At 38.2% G+C, this 19,500-nt stretch overlaps 2 protein-coding genes across 2 annotated transcripts; one reads left to right on the top strand and one right to left on the bottom strand.

The window, feature by feature from the left end:
- Positions 1-2,338: 2,338 nt before the first annotated feature.
- Positions 2,339-4,881, bottom strand: U4-U6-60K (U4-U6 small nuclear riboprotein factor 60K). The gene is made up of 2 exons (XM_073981804.1): positions 3,419-4,881; positions 2,339-3,352 (listed from the first exon to the last, which is right to left on the bottom strand). Exons 1-2 carry the CDS (start codon positions 4,656-4,658, stop codon positions 2,970-2,972), a joined length of 1,623 nt encoding a protein of 540 aa, XP_073837905.1. The 5' UTR covers positions 4,659-4,881; the 3' UTR covers positions 2,339-2,969.
- Positions 4,882-12,441: 7,560 nt separating this feature from the next.
- Edc3 (Enhancer of mRNA-decapping protein 3) lies at positions 12,442-19,136 on the top strand. Its single transcript, XM_073985730.1, has 5 exons — positions 12,442-13,394; positions 13,460-14,437; positions 14,501-14,655; positions 18,392-18,476; positions 18,546-19,136. Exons 1-5 carry the CDS (start codon positions 13,009-13,011, stop codon positions 18,769-18,771), a joined length of 1,830 nt encoding a protein of 609 aa, XP_073841831.1. The 5' UTR covers positions 12,442-13,008; the 3' UTR covers positions 18,772-19,136.
- The last annotated feature ends 364 nt before the right edge of the window (positions 19,137-19,500 follow it).

Below are 19,500 nucleotides of genomic sequence, written 5' to 3' on the forward strand. Positions count from 1 at the left end.
GTTATCGTGCGCACAAATTTTCCGAACATTTTCGAACTTTTGTGGGGAAGGTACCGGAAGGAGTGAACCGATGTAGCCCATCTTCGAACTTACACTAAGTTTGGGCAAAATATTACGAAAGCCAAATTTTGGACCGAATCGATTGATCCATTCGAGAGTTATCGTGCGCTCCAGCCAGACAGACAGACGGACGGACATTGCTAAATCAACTCCAAATTGTCTGAAACGGATTTCGTCCAAACATACTTGGGGTCTCAAACCATTATTTCAATGAGGCACATTTTGCCCGTATGAAAGTGTATATACCCTCGTTAGCATAAATGCTGAGGGTATACAAATCTCAGAAATAATGTCCTTTGCCCTAAAAAGGCAAAACTTAAAAATAAAATAGAATTCTGCATCAAATCTCATCTACCCTTTTTATTCCCTTCGCCATGATAAGAATAATGGGCCAATTCCGTATAGCGAGGCGAGTCGTTTCGCGTTGCCAGTTGCAATTTTTCCATTACGTATGGCAAAAGTCGCACAACGACGTCAAATTTTGTCGCCGTAATGTTCATTTTCCGGCGACAACAAATTATCTGTCGCCGTTCATTTTTACTAACGAATAAAAATAAAATAAAAAATAAAAATAACTTGTTATCGAGGATTATTTTCTATCGCTGTACGTAGTGCATTTTTTAAATTTTGTCACAGAGACGATAGACGACGCGACATGACTCGCCTCGCTGTACGGAATCGGCCCATAAATTTCTATCATCCTAGGTGTTGGTATTAAAAAAAGGGGCTATATCGGTCCACGTTCTGATATAGCTCCCATAGAACGATACCTGCCCATTTTCGATATTGGAAAGGTTGTGGCCCAAAAATCCAACCAAAATGGCTAAAAATTGGTTCTTAGTCTTCGTTGGGGTTACAAAACTTTCCGCCACCATAAAAAGATATGTACCTCCCGATTTTCGTTATTTTGAAGATTTCAGCGTCGTTATCAAACCGAAATGGCTGAAATTTGGTTTTTATTCTTCGTTGGGGGTACAAAACTTTCCACTTGAAATTTGTCGGTATAGATCCACGTCTTCATATAGACCCCGTAGAACGGTACGTCCCGATTTTCGGTATTTTGAAGGTTTTAGCGTCCTTATAAAACCGAAATGGCTGAAATTTTGTATTTTGTCTTCGTTGGGGGTACAAAACTTTCCACCTGAAATTAGTCGGAATAGGTCCACTTCTTCATATAGACCCCATAGAACAGTACCCTCTGTGATGAAAACCGAATATTTGAAAATCCATTTTCAATTTAAATAAAATATTCACCAAAATTCGAAATATGCGATTTCGATTTATGTGATAACGAGTTGAATCGTTTTCCGTCACAAACCTCTATATCTATGAACATGATTTAAATGTGAAGGAAATATTACGATGCGGACCACTATTTTCGATAGTTATCGTGCCCATAAAGCAGGCTAGTTGGTCACCGTGAATTTGGACCATTATTTCTGATTGCATGGACTTACCCGAAAACATATTATATCGTTGTAAACAGGACCACAAAGATTAGCTTCGGTAAAAATATAAAAACGATACGCGAACAATCCTTAAATTTCACTTAGAAAAGTTTTGTGAGGGAGGTATCCAAAGGTGTTGTCCGGTAAAGACATTCTTGGAACTTGATGTACGTTTGAGAAAAATATTACGATTTGAAAAGGTATCCTGATCACCGGCCATTTAAGTTGATCCCAAGGATTTTAGTGTGCATCGCCGTGGATTTGGACCATTCAGGTATGTGATGAATTTTGTACACCTACAGCCGTTTTTGACTCGTTTTGCTCTCGAAATCGATTTCCATCACATACCTGATTATTTCTGATTACATAGACTTACCCGAAAACACATTATATCGTTGTAAACAGGACCACAAGGAGTAGCTTCGGTAAAAATTTAAAAACGATCCTCGAATACCCCTTAAATTTCGCTTAGAAAAGTTTTAAAATTTGTCAGGGAGGTATCCAAAGGTGCTGTCCCGTAAAGACTTTATAGGAACTTGATGTACATACGTTTGAGAGAAATATTACGATGTGAAAAGGTATTCTGACCACCGATGTGAAAAGGTATTCTGATCCCAAGGGATCTTTTGGATAATTTTCTCAAGAAGTATAAACTTACACCCATACTTTCTGACATGAGAATTACGAAAATTACAAACATGCCGTCTTTTTTGTTCTATAACGAATTGAAGAATTTGTATTTTATTCGCGGGTTCTGTTCAAGCAAGATTTAGGTTCTACGCCACACCTAACCTTCCTTTCATAACTACCTTTTAAATGAAACTCCACTATTTTTATTGTTGACATGTTTTGAATGCAATTTATTAATGTTGTGTTTTATTTCTATTTCCTTCAAAATTGTTTGTTTGTTTGATGTGGTAAAAAATAAAACAAAATTAATACAACAATGGCAGTAACTCTATATTACAATAACATCAAATTAAATTACATTGATTTATGAAGAATTTCGATTGGTTTATTTTACTTTTTATTTATCACTTATTTTTGGAAGGGTGGAAAAAAACGAAACAATCGATGTTTCCATTAATTAAACAAAACAAAAAATGGGGCTAAACATTGCTATTATCATCATTTTCTATTTCTTTGTAATTTGTTTAATTAAAATCGTGTGGGGGGGGGGTTACCAAACTAATGTAGGTATTATAACAAATGAATTGGATAAATACATATTTATTGTTTAACATTAACAAAGAAACATATTTGAGCATAATCTGATATTCAAAACAAATGAATGGGAATATTCCTCAATCTCGAATTTACATTAGAGCTGGTGGAATGAATGACCTACTTTACAGCTCCTACTCAAGGGGTTTGCAATCTTTTATACTTAGAAAGGAAGAAACAAAGAGACAGTCACAATTTCAGACTTATGGTAAAAAAAATGAAATGAGCCAGCATATACTAGCAATCCGGTGACCATAATTTAAATGTTCTATCAAATGATGTTGTAACAATGAAATTTGAATTCGATGATATATCTAAGGACACAACCTTGCCATCATGGCCCTGTAATGTCTTCAGTGGTTGCCATGTTTTGTTCGACCATATTTTGGTGGTGCAATCATAGGAGCATGTGGCCAGAAAACTACCACCATCTCGTTGATATTTTACATCGGAAATAAGATTAAGATGTGCTGGTATAGTATAGACTGGTTGTCGTCGTCTCAAATCCCATATTTTACATGTATTATCCTGAGAGCCGGTGGCAATGTGAAAGCCATTTGGTGAAAAGTCAACACCAAATATTGATCCCAAGTGCCCTTCCAAAAACATAATACAACGACCTGCAAGAGACAATAATAGTTAATTGTATACTACGTAAATAGATTTTGAATCCACATCCCACATACCTGTGCGCAAATCCCACACCCGTCCAAATGCATCCAGACCACCGGTAACAATTACACTACCTTCATGCTGAAAACTAAGACAATGCACTGCCTTGGCATGACCCTCTTGATGCAAAACTTCCGTCTTTTGTTCCAAATCCCACAAACGCCACGATGAATCATAACATGCTGTGGCCAAAAATCTCCCAGATGGATGAAATCCCAGTTTAGATACACGATGTGGCATGTGACCTGTTATATCGGCAATAGATTCCTCTGAATTGAATCCCCAAAGTTTAACAGAACCATCATGACCCCCGGAAGCCATGGCAACAACATTTTCTTCATCTCTTTTAACGCCGGGACGAAAAGCCACTCCTCCTACATAACTGGTGTGTCCCCTCAGTGTTTGCTCTAGCTTACAATCGGGCACTGACCACACTTTACACAATCCTGACCATGATGATGTTACCAGCAGGGTAGAATCATCATTAAAGGCACTACCACTTAGTGGTCTTGTATCTCCTACTTGGCTGCAATGCGGCCCTAATGATTGTAGACGTTTTTGTAACTCAACCATACGACCAGCTCTTGTAGCACTTGGCACCTCCAATGCTTCACGTGCCTTTTCCAAACGTTCCTTTGCTCTGGGCAATGAATAGTGGGCAATCCAAAGTCTGGCAATGCGCAATGTCTCGGGTCCCTCATGATACCATGTCGTTTCCTGTTCTTTTTGTAACTGCTTTCGTTCTTCTTCTTCATTTTGTTTCTGCTTAATGGCATTTTCCCCCAAGCTGGCCAATAGCTCCCTCAAACGTCGTCTACGTTCTGCCGGGCCCTCACCGAAATAACAAATGGGTTCATTCAGTTGTCGTAAATTCCGTTTAATTTCTGCATCGTCTGTGGACACGTTAATTTGTCGAGCACGTTTCTTGCGCTCAAACTCCTCTAGTAGAGCAACTTTATCTTTTGAAATTTCAGTCTCCAAATCAAAGTAATCATCGGTAATCTTATTGGCTAGGGCGGCAGCTGTTGGTGGAGGTGCTGATTGTGCCTGTGTATGTTTCTTCTGATCATCTACATAATCCTCATCTGAATCAATGTCCTCTAATTGTGCCGCAGCGCTCCCCGCTGTTGTGGTTGTTCCTGTTGTTGTGGCTGTAGAGGATGATGCCAGACGCTTGCGTTCAACTTCCTCCAATGAGCCATAGTAAAGAGTTCGTTGCCGTTTAATATATTGTATATCTTCATCGTCGGACATAGTTTATGTGCAAACGAAGAAATTATAAATAAAATTTACAATAGAATAAACTTTCGAACCAAACAATTTTGCCAAACAATCGAGTAAAATAAATGACACAAACGACGACGATAAACGTACACAATTTCGCCGGCGTGCGATTATCTTACGTTTTGTGTACAACGCTGGACTTGTTTACATGTGCTGAAAACACGTTGCTGGCGTTTGGCGTTCGACGATTTTTCTCTTCGTTGAAAGCAAGACACATTTATATAAGGTATATGCATGAGTTACAACACCTAACAAATTTACAAAAACAACATCGTTGTTATTGAAAACTAAATGTCAATGAAAATATTAGGCCTATTCGATAACCCAAAAGTTTTTACAAATTTGTACAAACTTTTACAAAATGCTGTTCGGTAACAAACTTGTTCAGTAACATGATCTATTTACCAGGTCAAGTAAGTAGCACAACAACTATTTTGGCCAAAAATTCTTCAATATGTCAAAATGTTTGTTTACGTTTTCATACAAATGATTCACAATAACAAGAACATTGACAGATTGAAACCAATCAGCTGGTCATTTTACGCCACCTTATAATTTCATCATGTTCAGTAAAAGAGAAATGAGAAGTAGTTGTAAGTACATGAAAGAACTTTTAACTTGCGAATTTATGGAACAGGCCTACTGAATAATAGGGCCGTTCTAAAAATTTTCTCAGGAAAAATATACACTTTGAAAATCCTTTAAAAATAACAAATTTGGATAAAAATGTAAATATAAAGCATTCAGAATTGTCGTAGTGGGTGCCGCCGTGGTGCAATGGTATGCACGCCCGCCTTGCACGCAGAAGGTCGGTGGTTCGATTCCCTGGCCGGGCAACACCAAACATTTTTAACGGTGGCAAAATACCCCTCAGTAATGTTGGCGACATTTCCTGAGTATTTCAGCCTTAAAAACTTGTCTACAAGTGGTGTCTTAGGACACGCCGTTCGGACTCGGCGATAAACAGTAGGTCCCATATCATTGAGCTAAATATAAATCGGGGTGCACTCATTGATATGAGAGAAGTCTACCTTGTCCCGTATGGGATGTTGTGGAACAATGTTGTTGTTAATTGTCGTAGTTCATTTTTATAACACGTTTATGGTAGAAAATTTGGAGGTTTCAAATTTCATTAGTAGACACTATTACATTTTCAGCAATCCCACGGCAGCGGGTTCTTACGTACCGGATTGACCCGAAACCAAAAGTGTTTCGGCCAGCGGCTACCAACCCAGCATTATATGCTGCTACAACAACAACAACATTACATTTTCAAAACCAAATTAAAAAAGTAAAAATACAGCTGATTGTAACTTCTACCTTACATAAATGTGCCATGGTTGAACTCCTAGAATAGGTGTGTTCGTTTACTAAGTCCAGAAACTTCTTGCAAACGACTAAGGTCTTTTGCATTGTACTGAAGAGTAAACGAACAACATCCAGTAACAATTTGTACAAATTTTGAGTAAACGAACACACTGAATGTCTGTTCGAGAACCTGAAAGAATCTACAAATTTGTACTACGATAACAATATTTCCTTTATGTTATCGAAATTAAAATTAGTAGATTCGTGCAAGAATCTATAACTTTTTACTATTTTTTCGATAACATAAAAGAAAACTTATCATAGTAAAAATGAGCAAATTCTTGTAGTTTCTGGAACAGTCAGAACAGAAAGAGTATAGAGGATTTACTGCTATGCCTAAATACGACGGTATTCCCAGGGCGTGTGTGGTGAAAAAAGTAGAACACATGTATTCTTATGAGAACTACCGAAATACGTCGAGCGTATACTTTTTGTAAGTTGAACATTTTCAACTTTGACAGAAGGTACGCTATGTTATTAGGTGTGTTCGTTTACTCAACAATTTGTACAAATTTGTACAAGTCCAGTAACTTCCTGCAAACGACTAAGGTCTTTTGCATTGTACTGTAAAGTAAACAAACAACATCCAGTAACAATTTGTACAAATTTTGAGTAAACGAACACACATATTGTAGTTATGTGTGTGTTTTGTATTTTGAAAACAAAAGCCCAACCAAGATCTATTTATAAGGTCACGTAAGTAGCGCAACAACAACTCTATTTTGGACGAAAATTCTTCAATATGTCAAAATATTTGTTTACGTTTTCATATATAACAAAATAACAAAAAAATTGACAGATTGAAACCAATCAGCTGGTCTTTGGTAGGTGAATATTTTTTGTACGTCACGACTTAAATTAGGTATAGCTGTTAAATGCCTATTTAAGTCCAATTTACATATGGACATTAAATGATTTCTTTTTACGAAATCCTAGAAACAAAATCCTACCACTTTATAAAGTACGGGGTTTATTTTGTTTTTTTCAAAGTGGATCGGGGTTTATTCAAAGTGGATCGGACTGCCGAAAGATATTCTTCGTATGACATTTCGTTATGATTGAGAAATACTTCGAAATTACTGAATTCATCTTCTTCTGCGGGAGTTAGATTCGTGTTTAATAAATCCAAATTTTTTTCGGCATTTCTGTTATGGCAGGTTGTATTGACATTATTGGATAGAGGTTGCAAAATTTCGGTTTTTGGCAAAGGAGGATGTGGCATATTAAAACGACAGTATTTTTTTCCACGAATTTCTCTAATACACGTCCTTCCATGGGAATATTTTTGGTATTCAACATATGGTTGTGTGCCAGGGTAGTTACTGTCTGTTAAAATATACTTGTCAATGAAATTGACAATAGAAGGATATGTTTCTTCATCATTTAAATCAACTACAGGGACACCCTTCACCCAGTACATACCGTGTATGTGTGGCGAACACCGTGTGCTGGAACTCCACTCACCAATAATATTTTTCTACTGGATGATTGTCAAAAATACCGCCATCTTTTTTCAATAATTTCATCAAATGTCTGACTCTGTGGTCAAAATACCTCGTGCATGTTACCGGATCAGTCCTAATTAATCTATATTTCTCGGCGGTACTCAGATTTTTGGGTTCGTCTTCCAAGATATTTCTTGAGTCCACTATTTTTGACTAAATAATTAATAGCTCGTTCCATCGTGACTCTGCAGCCGATAGAGTTATAAAAAATGACGGTAACTCAAATTGTCGAATAATAGCTAGCTCTTTTTTCTCCTGTTTCCAATGGGAAGGCGAAGATATTAAATCTTTTAAAATGCGGTACCCATCATCGTGTTGAATAAGATTTGAGACCAAATTTTCATTTAGCATATCACGGGCTGTGTATTGATGCGATTAAGATTTTTTACGTAGGCATATTGCTATTGCGCTTTTTATTCTTAGAAGCTCATATTTTTTATATGTATACAGAAGTTTGTCAACTCTAGCACATCTTCTGTCATATCTTCGTATTTCCGATCGTGCTATTTTGGAATATGTCTCCCTACAACTTCTTTGTTTTCCACAATATATTGACGGGAATGATAATTCCTCAGAGTCTTCGTCCAATGATAAATCTAAGTTCGTCCTTCGCCGGGCGCAATTGCAATATTTGAAGTTTATATATTTTCCACAGGTTCATTTGCCAAAATGTTTCCATTCCACCTGAGTTAACAATATCTTCCTCTATTTGCTGATTTGCGCTTCATGAGCTGACAAAACTGTTCTGATATTATTTACAATTTCCCGTCATCTGCAGAAGCGACGAAATTGGTTTCTTCTTCATTATTGAAATTATTTATCCATTGAGAGTTGATATCAATGTTGTGTTTTCGGTAAAGTTCTGTTGATCCCAAATAATTCGCACTTTTGCTGGACAAATTGTTTCAGTTATATAGTCATGCGTATATGCAATTCTACGTCTTAAGTGTATTTGTATAACGTGAGTTTGATCCAGTGTTCTCGGCAAACTTTGAACAGTCTCAGTAATAGAGATGGGCACGTTTAAACTGCCCCTCGTAATGCAGATTGTCGATCACAGCTTACAAGGCGTTCTTCCAAGCATGAAAGGTTTTGCAATTCAGCAGGAATGTCAGGAAAATCCAATCCATTATTTAAACATATTTTGGTACCGCTTGCTTTTAACAGCATTAGGTCTGTACGATAACTCAAAAGTTTGTACAAATTTGTACAAACTTTTTCAAAATGCTGTTCGATAACTAACTTGTTCAATAATGGAGAAATGCGAAGTACTTGAAAGTAGTTGCAAGAACTTGCAAATGCTTTTTACTTGCGAAGTTATCGAACAGGCCTATTATAGAACGTATTCAAGATCTATTTAACAGGTCACGTAAGTAGCACAACAACAACTCATTTTTGGCGGAAAATTCTTCAATATGTCAAAATGTTTGTTTACGTTTTCATACAATTTATTCACAATAACAAAAAATTTGACAGATTGAAACCAATCAGCTGGTCGTTTTACGCCACCTTATTATTTTATCATGAACGTATTGCAAAATTTATATGTATTTATACGAGGGGGATGGAAATTTCTCAGACAAAATGAATATTTCAGGATGGTTGAATCTTTGCAATGTGCTATTTTTGTCTAGAAGTCGTATTTGTGACATAAACCATTGGCCTGTTCCCGTACTTTATAAAGTGGTAAAAGTTGTAAAAGTCGTAAACGATTTTCATATAAATTTTGTAAAAGTGGTAAAATGTGTAAAAGTGGTAAAAATTGTAAAAGCTTTTTAGTTCTGGAACAGAGCTCATGTTTCGCCGCAGCAACCGCAAATTTCTGTAGGACCCATTTTAATTATATTAAAATACTCGCTGTATTTTGTTCTTATAGTACATTTATCCTTCAACTGTCAATTCCTTTGAGTATACGTCAAATGAAATCTCATCTGAAATCCATTGGATTTCATTTGACGTTTAAGCAATGGAATTGACAGTTGAAATCGAGCGGATTTCTTAAATGTAAACCAATCATATTTTCACGTGATTCGTGTAAAATTTCCGTAATTATCTGTGTGGATAGCCGGCGGAGTCGAATTCTCATATTTCTGGATTGACGTAAATTGGTTGAAACATTACCCTGACGAGTTTGGCTTCGGTTTTGTGTATTACGAGCTTGTTCTGAAATATAAGGACTGATACGACGGTTGACATGTTCTTGTGTGTTACGCCTTTTTCTTCCTCTTGATAATTAGGATCTAAACGTCGTTGTGCATGTTGTTCAGCATCACGTCTTCTCTCCTGCCGGCGATAAGAAGGTCTTCACGTCGTCTGCTTCTCTGTTGGGCGTGTCTATTTCTTTCTATATTCCTATAAGTGGAATCTAAACGTCTTTGTTCATGCTATTCAGGATCGCGTCTTCTCTCTACCTGTCGAGTTAGAACATTTTCCCGTCACCTGTTCCGCTGTTGGGCGTCTCTATTTCTTTCTATATCTGTATAAGTAAACGTCTTCGGGCATGATTTTCAGCGTCACGAACTCTTTCTACTTGTCTATGGTAAGGACTAAATCTACGTCGCCCGATTTGCCTATTAGAAAAAATTAATCGCTGTCGGGTATGGTATTGTGCATGTACGTATGTAACAACTGTCCTGTTCCAGAACTGCAAGAATCTACTAATTTTTACTATTTTTTCCGATAACATAAAGGAAAAATGTTATCGTAGTAAAAAATTGTAGCTTCTTGCAGGTTCTGGAACAGAGCAAATATGTGAGAATCATGGTACAAATACACAGGTAGCCGCATCGGCAATTGTTGGCAACATAAGATGTCAAAATTTGACATTAATTCAATGCAATTGACACATTATGTTACCATCAGCTGGCATGATTATGCTACCTGTATTATTGTACCATGGTGAGAATATCATGGTAAAATCATTACAAGGTAGGGCATAACAAACATCTGATTATAATTTTTTTCTATTGGTTTTCTTATGCTAAGTTTATATAATATAATAATAATTGTTCCACAAACATCCCAGATGGGACAAGGGAGACTTCTCCCATATCAATGAGTGCACGCCGATTCATATTGGCTCAACGATACGGGACCTACTTTTTATTGCCGAGTCCGAACGGCGTGTGTTACGACAATACAATACGGCGTGTCTTACGACAATACATTCATCATACAACCACAAAATATTTTGTGGTTGCTGGACGGTTGGACAGTTATCGATAATTGCAAAAAATCTTCATTCAAAACTGACAATAGCTTTGTTCCTTTACTTTTTTAATGGTAAGAGTGGTAAAAGAGAAAAGTGTCAAAATTGCTCTCTCATGAACATTTTTACCAGAAAAGTAAAGGAACGGAAAAATGGTAGATCCGGCAGCAATGTCAGAAAAAAACATAAAAAAATCAATTTTCGTCTTTTATTTCACAGTTTTTAATTTAGTGTTGTCAGTGTTCGACTTTTTCTTCGGTTTTTCGTCCATTTTGTGAAACAATCGTCAAACAAAAGTCGAAAAATCAGTTCTGCCATTTTCCACCTGCAGAAATTTTGCTGGTAGCCTGTGGTAGAAGAGAAAGCCATTTTCGCACTCTCTCCCCCCTCACTCTCTTAAAAATTGCTTCCAGTTTTGTTACTTTTCGGGGTTAAGGAACGCTTTGCAGGTTAAAAATGGTAACCTCAGGTAAGTAAAGGAACACAGCTAATGTGTACTGTACTTTATTTTTTACTACGATAACTTTATTTTTTACTACGATTAACATTTTAACATGTTATCGAAAAAAATGGTAAAAATTAGTAGATTCTTGCTATGTTCCAGAACATGCAAGAAGCTACTACTTTTTACTACGATAACAATTTTTCCTTTATGTTATCGGAAAAAATAGTAAAAATTAGTAGATTCTTGCAGTACTGGAACAGACCATCTTGCAGTACTGGAACAGACCAGTAATTCTCGTGGTAGAATCCATGGTAGAATAAAGTAAAGGCAGGCCACAGCTAACACCTGATTAAAATTTTCTTATTTTCATGGCCTATTCTGTCAAAAGCAGGGTTGACATTTTGTACTGTTTTTGACATTATGCAGTAATAAAGGTAGATGCATCGCTGAATTGTTCCAACAAAAAACTTCTGCTGTATCACTATATCTTAAAATTGAAAACAAAGACAAAAAATGTATATTCGCGTGGCAAAGTATAAATAGTAAAACTTACGGTGTGGTAAATGACCCGATTATTGTTATTCCGCCATGCGATTTTAGGTCTGTTCGACAACTTTGCAAATAAAAAGTATTTGCAAGTTCTTGAAAGTACTTGCAACTACTTCTCATTTCTCTTTTACTGAACAAATTTGTTATCGAACAGCATTTTTTATAGATGGTATGTTCCACTACTGCAAGAATCTACTAATTTTTACTATTTTTTTTTTTCGATAACATAAAGGAAAAAACTTCATCGTAGTAAAAAATAGTACCTTCTTGTAGGTTCTGGAACAGCAAGAGTTTGTACAAATTTTTGGGTTATTAAACTGACCTTTGTCCCAATTTACATTGGGCGAGTTTACTTGCGGCAATTGTCATTTTGTAGGAGAGAGAGGTGAGGCATATGGTAACCCTTTACCTCTCAGCACCCTCTCTCACCTAGTCCCAATTTACATTAGGCGAGTTTACTTGCGGCAATTGTCAGTTTGTGGATGAGAGAGGGTGTTGAGAGGCAAAGGGTTACCATATACCTCACCTCTCTCTTCATCAAACTGACAATTGCCGCAAGTAAACTCGCCTAATGTAAATTGGGACCTACAAACTGACAATTGCCGCAAGTAAACTCGCCTAATGTAAATTGGGACTTTCCTCTATGACCAAAAATCGACTTCGATTTTTAGACTTTTCAAAAGCCAAAAAGTCGACAAATCGATTAACCAAAAGTCGAGTTGCGTATCCCTAATTTCGTGAACAATTTGGTATTCAACAATAAAAAAAGTAAAAAATATATTAAAAAATCCAGAAAGGTGAAACGTGCAATTTTGTTAAACAATTGCGAATATAGTGAACAAAAATAATAGAAAATTCTACGCCAGTAAAATACAACTCAAAACTTATTTGTTAAAACATTTTAAGAGACGACAAAAATTAGACCAATTATTGAAAAGGAAAAAAGTAATTGCGTACATATATTCAGGACGGCGACGAATTTAGCAACAGCACAACAACATCGACTTCAACGATTTTCTTCTGTAATAACGGAGTACGAATGCGATCACGAGAAGTCGGCCAATCATAAAGGAGGCATCCTGAAGAAAATTAAGAAACTTTAGCAAAAAAAGCAATTGGGAGTATTTTTGGAAAAACAGCAACAACAACAAAATCGAGTGCATAAGACTGATTAGTAATAGGGAGAAATAGTTCTCAAAGAAAATTTTCCACACAAGGTAAAGTTAACGGACCAAGGGGCAGGAGATGGAAGACGATTGGACAGGCAAAGCGGTTTCCATTGAATGCGATCCAAAGCTAGGCGTTTTTCAGGGTATCATATCACAGTGTACGCCTTCAGAGATAACCATAGTAAGGGCTTTTCGAAATGGTGTCCCGCTGCGTAAACAAGACGCCGAAGTGACCCTACGTTCCACGGACATAAATAAAATTAGTTTATTGCCATCCTACAATAATCAGAGTACAGTAACACCGACCGTAATCAATAAGCCCACCCCGGTTAAACAGCCCAACTTTGCCAATGTAGCCGCCGTCAATGGAGTAGGTGGTGGTCAAGCTCCCAAACAAGATGTAAACTCTACACTTAGTAATAAACTGAAACAAAGCATGGTCCTTAAACAGGATGGAAATATGTGAGTAAAATAAATTTGGCTGGAATTGTAAGAAATAAATAATTGTTTTCTTTTATTCTTTTCAGATTATCACCCACATCTTCGAGGGCACCTAGTGCCCAACAACAATCTCTGTACAATGGTAAAAAATCAAATTCTCCACCACAACAACCTTCCAGCTCTGTGGCTCTTTTCTTTGGTAATCTTATACCACCCAAAGTTGAGGTACGATTGGGTGCTGCAAGTTGTTCGGCCTCCGTTTGTTCAACGTCGAATAGTTGCAATGCAGAAAGTTATGGCAGCAATGGTGGCAGTGTTGGAGTTGACAATGGTGCTTTAAATTGTAGTAAACCAATTGATATCGTTCCAAGTGGTGGTTCCTATTATTCCGCTCAGAAAGAAAATGGAGGTGGTGCTGCCTCATATTCAAGTGTCAATGGCAACGGTACAAATAATGGTAGATCTCAACGTAACACCTCCAATGGGAACGGCAGCTGTAATAATACAAATATGACCAATGGCAATGGAACTCGCAACAAGCAACGCAACAAACAAGTGCGACGTGAAAACAGCATTAAGCACAGTCAAACATTTAGTGCTTCAATTGATGATCCCTTGCTGCATGAAGATTTCGATTTTGAGGGAAATTTGGCATTGTTCGATAAACAAGCCATTTGGGATTCCCTGGAGGCTGGTAAAAAACCAGATTTAGTTCAACATGCTGTATCGGCTTCCAATCAGAAAAAATATCGTCATGATGAAAATATTTTGGTTAGTGAACCGGCACAAATGCGTCAAATTGAATCGTTGTTCGACGGGGGTTCAGATGATTTTGTTACCGATGAGGGTCTCATCATACCCACCATACCCATATTTGTACGTACAAAAATTGAAATGTGTGCCCAAAAATGTGGTCTTTCACTGCAACGTCAATTGGATTTGTTAGCTCGAGGTGCAACCGATTTGGCTATATTGCTGTTGGGTGGTGCTCGTCGTCTAACACCCAATAATCGTCATCAATGGCCAACAATTGCAATAATATGTGAAAAGTCGGAAAATTTTAGGTATGATTTCAAAGATATATTGATGAGTTGGTAATTTTAATGTTGTTGTTGTTGCTGTTTTAGGTCAAGCAACGTTGGTGCTGCTACTGGCCGCCAATTAGCATCTCATGGTCTAAAGGTATTACTTTATCTGGAAGAAGATTCTAATATTGAACAAAAGAGTATAGAAATATCGCTTTTTAAAGCGACTGGAAATACGGTGGTGTATTCTGTGGAAGGTAAGTCAATTCGTTTTGTAAATGAAGAATTATTTTTTATTTGTTTTAAATTCGAAATTAACAAGTTTGGTTTAAGGTCAGGTGGTCATAATGTTGATAAAAATAAGATATATCAGTTGAATAGGTTTTGGCAGGACAATTGAAAACGTGCAGTGTATCATACTGGCATGTATCGCATGCTTGGCAGATGTTTTGCAGGGTGTCATCAATCCTAGTCTAAATTCCTGCTGCACCATCCTGTATTTAGGTGAGCTAACACTACTCTGGTTTGTCGTAGCAGCTGACTTTCCTAAGCTGCGCTAGAGGAGGGATGTACTTTGAAGACAGCATTCCCATGATAGTAATTTGCGACATCTGTATCTGTGTGATCTCTCACTGCTAAGTCAATTAGATTTGTTTGCTAGACGTGCAGCCGATTTTGCAATTGGGTGATGCTCGTCGCGTAACTACTGTGTCTGTGTGAATTCTATCCTAACCTGCTTGATAGGCTTGCTGATCTATGGAATATCTCTTATATCGTTGGGACTGTGTAGATCATGAAGATCTACGGTGATTGGGATGACTCGCGTAACACCCGAGCAAGTACTGCAACCGTGCTGGAAAAATCTCGACTCATCATGAAGATGGTCCACTGATGACATGAGGAGACACGCAACCTATTGCAGTTCTCAGGGCGCTGTTCTGACAGGTTGAACATATGTTCGCAGACCACACTGCCGCCGCATAGTTTACCACAGATCGACGTATCTCGTTATATGTGGTCAACAAGGTTTCTTTCTGATGTATTCAGTTGCATTTTCGAGGAACAATGCAAAAGTGTACAACTGACTGATTCGGAAGTCGACAATTGTCGCAGATAGCTTTGGCATGTGCGAACGACGTGAATTCTGTGACGGAATTCTGCTACCATCGACCAGGACATTCAACTCTGTGCTCAGCTCCAGGGCGAACAGACAGACCGTAGACTTAGTAGCAGATATTTTCATATTCCTCACATCCAAATCAAATAGGAGCTCACCATACATGGCGTCGACTTCGTGTTCCTGTATGTACACATGTTTGTCATTTGGGTCTGTACTTACAAAACAACCTCAGCTCAAATTGTTTGCACAATATTACCTTAAAAATGTTGCACAGTGTTATTGTATGTTTGTGTGTTCGTTCTTCTGCTCAATTTGGCCGTGGGCCTATCTCCAGTTCCGGGAAAGTAGCTGCTTCGATGGTATGTAGCCACAGATCCACTGGAGTTAAATGAGTAGTTTTGGCGGGGCAGTTGAACAGATGCAGTGTGTCGTGCCGCATATTGGGCAAATGTTTTGCACGGCGCGATCGGTTTCCGCCCAATAAGAATTTAGGCGACTGCAATATCCCGAGCGTAGTTGAGCCAAAACTACTCTGGTTTGTCGTGGAAGCTGATGTACTCCGAGGACTTTATTCACACAATATTTGCTTATGGCCTTAGCAACTGCGTCCATGTGAATGCTATTTAAACCTGATTGATATGCCTGTCGATCTAGGGGTTCTCTCCTGGATCGTTGGACCTCTCACTCTAGAGCGTAGATATCCTTCCTGATGTGTCTAAATGTGTTGGGCCTACCCACCAGATGATGATTGGGATGGCTCTCACGGTAACACCCAAGCAAGTACTGCAACGAAAGCATCTCATTGTGTTGCTGTACTGGAAGGATCTTTGTCTCCTCTTGTAGATGGTCCACTGAAGACTTGAGGAGGCACCCTGTTGCTGTTCTCGGGGCGGCATTCTGAGAGGTTTGAATATTTTTCCAATTCGTATCACATAATCTCGGGGACCAAACTGGAGCCGCATAGCTTACCACAGACCGACATATCGCGTGCTCAACAAGGTTTCTTTATCTGCACCCCAAGTGCTGCCGGCTAGGGACTTGAGGACCATGTTCCTACCTTTCAGTTTGTCGCAGATAGCTGCGGCGTGCGCGTAAGACTTGAACGTAGTATCGAATGTGACCTTTAAAATGTTAGGGCAGTTTGTGGTCGGAATTCTGCTACCGTCGACCGCGGCAATCAATCTCTTCCAAACTGCGCTGTCCATGTGGTGAAGGGAGTGGCTGTAGATTTTGTGGCGGAAATCTGCATATTCCTCGCGTGGAAAAAGGTGGTAAGATCTGTTAAATAGGATTTTAGTCTCTCAAATATGCCATCATGTAAGGTACCTGACGCCAGGATCATGCATTCATCCGCATACGTTACGATTTCGATGCCGTCTGGAGTGGGCGGAATACATAGGAGCTAGAGGTTAAACAGTTCCGGAGATAGCACTCCACCTTGGCGAACTCCTTGTTCCACTATACGGGGTTTGGACTTCTTGTTCCTGAATTCCACATACGACTGGCGACCACACATATACTTGACTATCCAACGCATCAAGTTGGGGGGAGGGTTGTCTTTTCCTTGTCCTCAAGCAGCGTGGTGGAGTGCCTGACTGTATTAAAGGCTCAAGAGCCACTAGCACTGTTCTATCACACGGTCGCTCCTGTTTGAGTTCTCGACAAATATGTGTGGAGATGGCGTGCAGCGCTGTTGGCGTGCTGTGCTGCTTACGGAATCCATGCTGATGATCGGCAACTTGATAGCTATTTCTAATGCTGGGGAGGACTAAGACCTCAAGGGTCTTCGCTACCGGTGACAAAAGCGAAATCGGCCTGTACGATTCCCCTTTGCTGGCATCCTTGCCTGGTTTCAGTAGCGGGGCCACCCTGTCCATTTTCCAGACTTCGGGAACAATAAGCGTGGCTAGCGACAGGTTGAGAACTTTAGTGAGATACTCCACTCCCGGCTCATCCAGCCGTTTCAACATTACCATGGCAATTCCGTCAGGGCCTAACGCTTTGGATGATTTAGCTTTCCTGATGGCATTCGCAACATCATCCATTTTAAACTGTGGTGGTTCATCCTCGGCAGGAAGAGATCTAATGCGACGTAACACTCTTCTCTTCGCCCTGTCACTCTGGAGGTGCTCGACAAACAGTCGATTGAAGTAACTTGCACACCTCTTCGGGTCAGTCAACGTAACGTCGACAAACGTGACTGAGGTCCTGTCATCCCTTCTTCGGGGGTTCGAGAGTGTCCGTTGTCCACAATTTACTTATACCGGCTCCAATGTTGCAACTCTTCAGATGATTTAACCACTTGTTCCGCTTATGTTCGCCGACCAGCCTATTAACTTCCACTGTCAGCTCCATAACTCTGGGCTCACTAGGTTTGGCTCGACGAATCTACATATCATTTGCTAGTCCATCTGCCTGCGCTGAGAATTTTTTTCTCACTTCGAGCGGCTGCAGCTGCTACCCGAATATCTGAAGTGTTGGGCAGTTCTCTGAAGCAGTGGTTAGTGAACTCTCTGATACTTGTCCAATTAACTTTCCCATGATTGATGAAAATGCGATGTTCAGAAGTGGTATCGAAGACTACCTTAAGAATTTTTGGATTTATAACGCCTCGCATCTACGAAAATATAAAGCGGTGTGTCCACTTGTCTAGGAAGTGAATAGAAACACCAGTAGACTTTGTTAATAAACATAACTTTCGATTACGCTCCAGGAAGAAACGTGCCTATATTTTCAAACAGAACAAAATTTCAAGATTCTAGCCCTTGCATTTTCGTCCTGGTGTTCAGTCCCTCTATGTTTTATCTATAGAAGATGGATTTAAGAAAGAGTCATATTTCTGATTTTCCCTTTACCTGTCTTTTTTTTTACAGCACTCCCTACACCTGATCTTGTGATATTGTCGACAAATTCAGCCAATTTGTCGACCGATGTAAAGAAGTGGTTAAGTGAAAACCGGTAAGCCGAATTTTGTTTTATTTTCCAATACAAAATTTAAACTAGTAATGTTTCCCTTTTTTCTTATAGTGCATCTATATTGGCCATTGATCCGCCACCAAGTGGCATTAATGATGTATCCATCAAATATTCTATTATACCTATTTTACCATTAAATGGCATATCATCGAATAATTGTGGCAAATTGTATTTATGTAATCTGGGTATACCAGATAAATTTTATCGTGATGCTGGCATTAAGTACAAAAGTCCATTTGGGCATAAATTTGTGATACCAATCCACTCAAAGGACTGAAACTAAAATCAATAAAACAAAAACAAACAAACAAAAAAAAAACTCAAAAATAATACAACAGAATTTCAAAGAAAGAATGAAAATGAAGAAACATTATCGTCATCAACAAATTCTGTGGAGATTGTAAAACCACCAATCAACAACAACTCAAGCATAATGGAATCTATACAAAAAGGATTATTATTGGCAATTTTTTACAAATACCGAAATACCAACAACAAAAGTGGAAAATATTTAAACATTTTATCTATGTATACAAAAATCAAATGGAGAGTTTGGTGGAGGCAAGCAGAGCATTGCCTTGCCAAATAATGATGATTACAACAAAAAATTATATCATTGCAGCCAAAAAAAAAAAAAGAAAACTAAATCTAATTTTAACTAAGTGAAAAACCGAGAAACAACTTTAATTATACATTTGTTTGTTAGTTTTTTTTTAAAAAAAAAAGTGAAACGTTTACACACAATTTGCCACTTTTAATGTTGATTTCAAATTAACATTCCCCCTAAGAAACTAAAATTTTGTATCCTCTCCTATCTTTCCTAGAAATGCAACAACATCTGTGAAACCACAAACGAAAAAATAAGATCAAAAGAAATTGCTAAGAGAAAACAAAATCTGAATCTAAAATAAAACACAATAACAAGATTCCAATTTATGATTGTTTTTTTTTTCTAATTTTTGTTTTATTTCGAAATAAAAAGTAGAGCGTTTTTTTTACAATGTTT

Source organism: Musca autumnalis, unplaced genomic scaffold (genome assembly GCF_047663935.1).
Source record: "Musca autumnalis isolate F117 unplaced genomic scaffold, ASM4766393v1 scaffold_4, whole genome shotgun sequence".
NCBI lineage: Eukaryota > Metazoa > Arthropoda > Insecta > Diptera > Muscidae > Musca > Musca autumnalis.

Coding starts and splice junctions, on each gene's coding strand:
- U4-U6-60K (XM_073981804.1), bottom strand. CDS start 4,658: ATGTCCGACGATGAAGATATACAATATATTAAACGGCAACGAACTCTT. Junction 3,353..3,418: donor GGTGTGGGATTTGCGCACAG/GTATGTGGGATG, acceptor TGTCTCTTGCAG/GTCGTTGTATTATGTTTTTG.
- Edc3 (XM_073985730.1), top strand. CDS start 13,009: ATGGAAGACGATTGGACAGGCAAAGCGGTTTCCATTGAATGCGATCCA. Junction 13,395..13,459: donor CTTAAACAGGATGGAAATAT/GTGAGTAAAATA, acceptor TATTCTTTTCAG/ATTATCACCCACATCTTCGA. Junction 18,477..18,545: donor AAGTGGTTAAGTGAAAACCG/GTAAGCCGAATT, acceptor TTTTTCTTATAG/TGCATCTATATTGGCCATTG.